At 45.1% G+C, this 7,052-nt stretch overlaps 1 protein-coding gene across 1 annotated transcript in view; it reads right to left on the bottom strand.

Moving 5' to 3' along the window:
- CLRN1 (clarin 1) overlaps positions 1-2,718 on the bottom strand; it is a 64,010-nt gene extending 61,292 nt beyond the window's left edge. The window contains exon 1 of the mRNA XM_004708538.1: positions 2,466-2,718. Coding sequence (XP_004708595.1) covers positions 2,466-2,718 — 253 coding nt within the window. The remainder of the gene's footprint in view (positions 1-2,465) is intronic.
- Positions 2,719-7,052: the final 4,334 nt, after the last annotated feature.

Raw genomic sequence — 7,052 nt, 5'->3', positions numbered from 1 at the left:
GGATGATCCCTTCAGGACCAGTGGTGAGAGTGGCGATACCAGGAGGGTGGAGGGAAGGTAGGGTAAAAAGGGGGAACCAATTACAAGGATATACATATAACCCTCTCCCTGAGGGACAGAAAACAGAAAAGTGAGTGAAGGGAGTCATCAGACAGTGTAAGACATGACAAAACAATAATAATTTAGAAATTATCAAGGGTTCATGCGGGGGAGGGCAGGGACGGAAAGGAAAAATGAGGAGCTGATACCAAGGGCTCAAGTAGAAAGCAAATGTTTTGAGAATGATGATGGCAACAAATGTACAAATGTGCTTGACTCAATGGATGGATGGATGGACGGATTGTGATAAGAGTTGTATAAGCCCCCAATAAAATGATTTTTTTTAAAAACGGCATTTTATCAAGTCTAGGATAGTACACAGAGTGGGTTGTCAGCGCAGAACAAGCAAGTGATGTAAGATTTTCTTTACTGTGCTTCGGAGGGTGGGGAGGTAGGCAGGGGGTGGAGTGGGGGTCAGGGTGGGGTCATCCAAGGACAATGGGAACAAATACAGTTCTCTTAAATAGGTGAATCCAAACATATAGGTGGACCCCGTATGTTCCAGAGTAGACTCGCTCCCTAGGATTTTCTTGCCTGTCATCTTTATGGAAGTGGATTGCCAGGCCTTTCTCCCTCCAGCAACTGGATGATCCTGAGCTGCCCACCTTCAGGTTCACAGCCAGTGGGAAACGGCTTGCCCCACTCCGAGACATTGAGACAGGCGAGGGTGTGGTTGCAACCCAGGGGCTTGGGAAATGTTTACTGAGAAAGGGCTTCGAAGGACGTGGTACTGGACAGGGCCAGCTGAGAGGGACTGGGGGTAAAAGCCACTCACTAGATGGTGGATGGACCTGAAAGCTTGCTGAGGGTATCCCTAGTGAGAATGCAGAAAAAGAGTGGCAGGTTTTCAGCCGTGCCTTCTGTCATAAGGGGAAGGTTGTTTGTCTCCATTTTCCTGCAGAAAATGCTGGGCAGCCTTCAGAAAGTTCACTGCACCCTCCCGCTATAGGGGACTGACTCATGGTTACATCAGGGGACTCACCTTTTCTCCTTTTTCTTTTTTTAATCCAGTTGCAAAGCAGATGACGGCCTCCTTAGTGACCCCCACCCCCACCCCCTGCTCAAGGAGAGCGAAGCCGTTCCAACAGCCCCATTACCTTAATGACCTGAAACCATTCAGGGAATAGAGTTGGGATCCACTTCGTCACATGTAGTTAATGATAATTTCTTGGAAAGCTGAATATTAATTCTTGGGGATTTCTGCAGCCCTATGAAAATTCATATCACCTGGTAACCCAGGTGGGTGGAAGGTTGGTTTCCAATGACTGCTAAGAAGATATAAGAGAGGTTGCAGAAATAATAAATAGGCTAGCGCTGAAATCTAATTAGCCACTGCATATGTTAATAATAAATTCAATTAAATGAGCCTTCTACCTATGCTGGAAGAAAAAAAACGCAGCCAAAAAGAGAATTCATTTTAAATGCCTCAATCGGTACCCTCCTTTCCTGATGAGTGATTTATGCAGTAATTCCCTACTCTGTCTTCATAAGATTGTTCCAAACCAGCCCTTCTGAAATAATAATAATTTCTGAATGTGTGTTGTGAGAGATATAACAAATGACTTCTTATTAATTTCCATTTAATGAGTTGCCTATTCACATGGTAATTTCTTTAACAAAAGTTTCTTCTTAAGATAAACGGGTTATAAATACTGAGGATAACCCTTCTATTCCACAAAAGAATCATGCCAGGAAAATCTTTCTCGTATTGTCTACACGATTTGGAAGTCCATCGGTTGTAAATGTTCTATATTCGATAGACGCCTATTTCTTTCTCAGTTGGGGCAGCAGGTCATTGAAGTTTTTTTGGTAGACAAGTGGCTTCCACATTGGTTAAAACACACATACACACGGACAACTGAATCCGCCACAAAGGTAGCACTAGCAGGAGATCACGGGGTGGGGGTGGGGGCTCTAGTGAGGAAACAAAGTTATGAAAGAAAAAGCAGGGTAGAATCGTTGAAGGACCCTACGAGAGTTATCCTATTTTAACCAACCAAACAAAATAATGCCAACACTGCTCAGCTCTCCCATTTCCCCAAATTGCCCACTCTGTAAATGGAACCGCAGAATTTCTTATCCGGAGCAGGACTAGTGAAGAACGGTTTTAATTGCTACTGTTTTCCAAACGTCCAATTACTGGACGACGAAGCAATACTTGACAACAGCAAGGCGGAAGTCATTAATAACTGCACCAGATGAAGCCGGGAAGTTGCTCTCGGGAGCCCTGTTTCCTGGGACCGTTCGGAGCTCGCGTTAGCAGCCCCACAACAGACAGACAGGGCAGGGACCTTAACAACGATTCCTCAGACCCTCGAAAGAGTACGACCAGAGTAGTCAACCTTTCGGACGCAATGGCTACTTACAAGTAAACCGAAAAGGCCTGTCTCCCAAGCCGCACTGCCTCACGCCCTCTCCGTGGAAGAGCCCGTAGTGCATCTCGCCCGTGAACTTGTCCAGTTCCTGCCCCGAGGCGTTGACGAGCAGAGCCCCCGTTTTGCAAAGGAAGGTGGCTTTGATCCACAACGGTGTCCCCAAGGCTGTCACGACTCCCAGGGCGCACGCAAAGCTTAGCACCCCGGCCGTGCAAAAAAGGACCTTTTTCTGACGGCTTGGCATGGTGAGAACCGGCGTTTGTGAGGGTGACCAGAAGGCGCCGCGTGGCCCTGTGGCCGCATTTATTACGGGGTTGCGCAGACAGATCCCGGCTGGAAAAGATGCCTTTCACCGCCGCCGCTGGCTCTCTGCCGATTACTCAGCCCTGGAAAGCCAGCCCAGGGTTTCTTCCTCACGGGCTGTTAGTTTTCTTTCTGCGTCTTCTCTCTAAATGGAAATCTTCGGACTGGCCATCTGTAAAATAAAACTCTTTCGAACTGCCTTGGGGTATACCCTCCTCTGGTGTCACTTGGTAACAAAGGTTTAAGATGACAGATGGAGTCCTGCGTGTAACTTGATAAACGCCACCCCTTTTCGCCTCAGCCTTTTGTCTGATTGGATGAGTTGAAACTTTCAGAAAGCAGGTTTAGTTCCTATAGTAAGCATTTCACCAACTCGAGCAGTTCAAGTTTATTAATCTTTTAAAAAAATTATTTTTTTTTTAGATAAGGGGAGACGAACTGTGTTGGAGGAAGAACATATCCTTATCTTTTGGTGATGAATTGTCGTTGAGAATGTTAATTGTAGCAGGATAAAATACTGGATTGAATTGGTCTCCGCATGGATTTGCCATGTCCCAGCTGGGGGTCCTCCTAATTCTATGGAATCCAAATCTGTGGTTTAGAAACAATGTATCAAAAATGAATTTTATTCAAAATCTTCTTGGCACGCAGCTATGCGGAGAGACTCAGGGTCAACTTTCTGAACAACCTCCTTTCAAGCATTTTGCTACTTTTAGATAATGACAAGGGGATGTGGTCCTGAGTTTAAGGGTGTCACAACCAGGGGAGTAAACAAGCGCAATGCCCTGGGAAGATCAGGGTGGTCAGAGAGTCCACACGAAGAACTGACCCTGGAAAGCAAGGGTCCACGTGGAGGTAATTCATTAGGGAGACACGAGGTACAATTGGGGGCAAGATGAAGGAGCAGGGTCTCACGAAAACTCATTGCAACTCTGTCAAGGCAATTCTGCCTCATACGACCCTGTAGGATTGGTTAGGACTGCCCCAGTGGGTTTCTGAGACTGTAACTCTAATGGGAGTAGAAACCCTCATCTGTTTCAGGCTGGGCAGCTAGTGGTGGCAAACTGCTGCTGGGGGAGGCAACCCAACGGTTACTACATCACCAGAGGTCCAATAAGGATGGTGGCTTTAACTAGATGGTCCAAGCCTAAAAACTAAAGTTCAGAATTCAGTGACATATATAGAAATATATCTCTTGCCCCCAAAAGCAGAATTATTTTTTCAAAGATAGGCATTTAAATTTATTTGACAAAACAACCTTGTCACCTTAAAAGTACTTTCCATGTCACTTAATACACTTGTCAAATCTGTGATTCCATTCTTGGAAATGTTTTTTTTCAAACTCATCTGTTTGGATGGCTGACAGCACCTCTCTCTTTTTTTTTTCCTTCGCCTCTTCTACGTCATCAAATTGCTGTCCTTTCATGCCCCTCTTCATTCACAAAAACAAAAAGAAGTTGCATGGAGCAAGATCAGGTGAGTAAGATGCATGGGACAAGAGAGGCATGCTGTTATTTGCAAAAAACTGGCGCACTGAGATGGCTGTGTGAGCAGGTGCATTGTCATGGTGGCAAAAACAGCCCCCGTCTGCTACACATCAGTCCTTTTCTGTTGCACACCATTACACAATCTTTTCAGAACTTCTAAATAGAAAGCTTGATTAACGGTCTGACCTGGTGGAATGAACTCCAAATGCACTAAGAGTTGACATTTTCAAAAGTTCAGGAAGTTGATGGACGTCCAGTATGAGGTTTGTCATCAATCAACGTTTCACCTTTTTTGAAATGAGAAAAACAGTCATACACTTGAGTTTATCCCATAGCGCTGTCCTTGTAAGCTGTGCTCAACCTCACAACAGTTTCTGCAGCATTTTCCCCAGATAATAAAATTTCACAGCCGCATGCTGTTCTCATAAATCGGCCATCACAGAAAGGTTTGAACGAAACTGCTTTTATGAAAAAATTCACTGTGACCAGAGAGAACCTCCCCAGCTGATGCCACTGGGTGCACCAGCTCAGACCGAGTTGCTCAATGCTGACCGAGCAGGAAAAATGTGTACTGCAAAAGCTCTGCTCTGCCCAGCGAAATTCGGGGTTTTGGGGGGGTACCCCCTCATACGTATGCGTGTGTGTATATTTATATATATGTATGTATACATATGTACTTGTGAGTTGGGTCAAGGTTGAAAGAGCATATAATCAACTATTTTATATTCAACTACTCATATCCATTGGTGTCACCTTATTGATTGCAATCCCTCAGTTTAATAAGCGCCCTGGTGGTGTGGTGGTTTTGCGTTGGGCACAAGGTCAGCCGTTCGAAACCCTCAGCCAGCTGTTTTGGAGAGAGCTAAGGCTTTCTGCTCCCTGAAAGATTCAGGCTTGCCAACCCACAGGGGCAGTTCTACCCTGTCCTGTCGGATCGCCACGAGTCTGCATGGACTCAGCGGCAGTGACTTCCTTACCCTTCCTCCTCCTTGTGTTGCTTTGTTACCACTCCTCCTACTTCCCGACCCTTCAGAGCTTTACCCGGCGTTAACGTTGTCCCTTTGATTAGTTTAAGGTCTGTGTACCTCGTTGGTATTATTCTCCTTATAGACCGGTCTTTGGATGCTTGAAAACGGAGCCGTGAGGGTGAATTCAGCTGCCCACTTGAAGGGAGGCTGGGCCAGAGTCAGAGTTTTAAAAGTGGTTGTCCTGTGTTTTCGTTCATGCTGAGAACACAATGCTGACTCATAGTAACCAGATAAGACAGACGAGGACTGCCTCATAGCGTTTCCTAGCCCTTCATTTGTACAGTCTTCTGATAGTGCCATGGGCCAAACACTGAACGGCCAACCACAAGGTTGAGGTCAAACCCAGAAGCCACTCTGCACGGAGAAAGATGAGGCTACCTGTTTCCATAAAGATTTATATTCTCAGGAATCCCACGAAGCAGTTCTGGTCTTTTCTATGAGTCAGAATTGACGTGGTGGCAGCGGATTTGGTTTAACCTTAATGGGAGTAAATCATGAGGCCTGCTCTCCCAGAGCGGTAGCTGTGAGGCTGGAACCTAGGCGAGAAGCCAAGCCCGTAACCATGGCGCCGCCAGGGCTCCTTAGTTCTTGACGGACAGGTAGTCAGTCCCGGACAGACGGTGGGGTTTCTTTATGATGATATCAGAAAACAGCATCTCGAGTGCTGAGCATTCTGCAGAGTTGACCTAAGTTGAAAATGTACTCTGTTTTTACTTTTTATTATTACTGACATTTATCAACAGTAACTGTATCTAGATAAATCTGATATCTATCTTTTGGGGGCTGGAAGCATTACAGATAGACTCATAGATTTATTTTAATACAGATACTCATGCATTAAAATATAAAAATTTACTCCAACAATGAAGAAGAATTGGGCCTTGTTGGCGTTTTGTCGGTTGCTGTGCCACACCCATTGTGGGAGGTTCTAGGTCACCTGAATTATCTCTGAGAAGGGGATGGTGTTTCTAGCCTGAAAATTGGTCAGAGTGGTTTGTGCGGTCCTTTTCTCTTGGGTGCATATATTTCACAGTAATATCATACTGCTTCCTGGACCAGCCTCTCAACTTTAACAAAATAATCAGCCCACATTCTCCAGCAACTGAATTCTTGGATTTAGTTTCAATTTCAAAACTCCAGCTAATCTTTCTACTGTAAAATGTTTTAACAGTTTTATTGACCTGTAATTCATATTTCATACAATTAAATAGTTCAATCATCTTATAAAAAGAGTTGTGCAATCATTACCAGTTTTAGAACATTGTCTTCTTTCTTGTGCTTATGTTTGCTAGCTTCCCATTTCCCCTTCCACCCCAATGACCTCTGACATACCCTAGGAAATTAGTCATTTAGCCCTCTCTTTACATATCTCCCTATTGTGTGAGTCTGGGTTGACTAGAGAAACAAATCCAGAGAAACTCATATGTATAAGAAAGAGTTTTATAGCAAAGAGCAATTGTATATTAAGAAAATTTCCAAGCCTGGTCCAGATCAAGTCCATAAGTCTGATATTAGCACATATGTCCAATAACAGTCTATGAATTCCTCTTCAGACGCATGCAACACATGCAATGATGCCAAATGCAGGAAGGTCACAGGCCAGTGGGTGGGAGGTCTTGTGGAACCAGTGGCAGTGGAAGCATCTCAGCGCTGGTGTGGGTCTCCATGTGGCTCTTCCAGCTCCGGGCTCTGGCTGCCAGCAGTATAGCTCCATGTGGCTTGTCAACAGGAATGTCTCGCAGGGAGTGAGAGAGTGTCTG

The sequence above is a fragment of the Echinops telfairi genome, unplaced genomic scaffold (assembly GCF_000313985.2).
Source record: "Echinops telfairi isolate 266 unplaced genomic scaffold, ASM31398v2 ScPeMD7_4225;HRSCAF=4972, whole genome shotgun sequence".
Lineage (NCBI taxonomy): Eukaryota > Metazoa > Chordata > Mammalia > Afrosoricida > Tenrecidae > Echinops > Echinops telfairi.
This window is presented reverse-complemented; position numbering and strand designations above follow the sequence as displayed.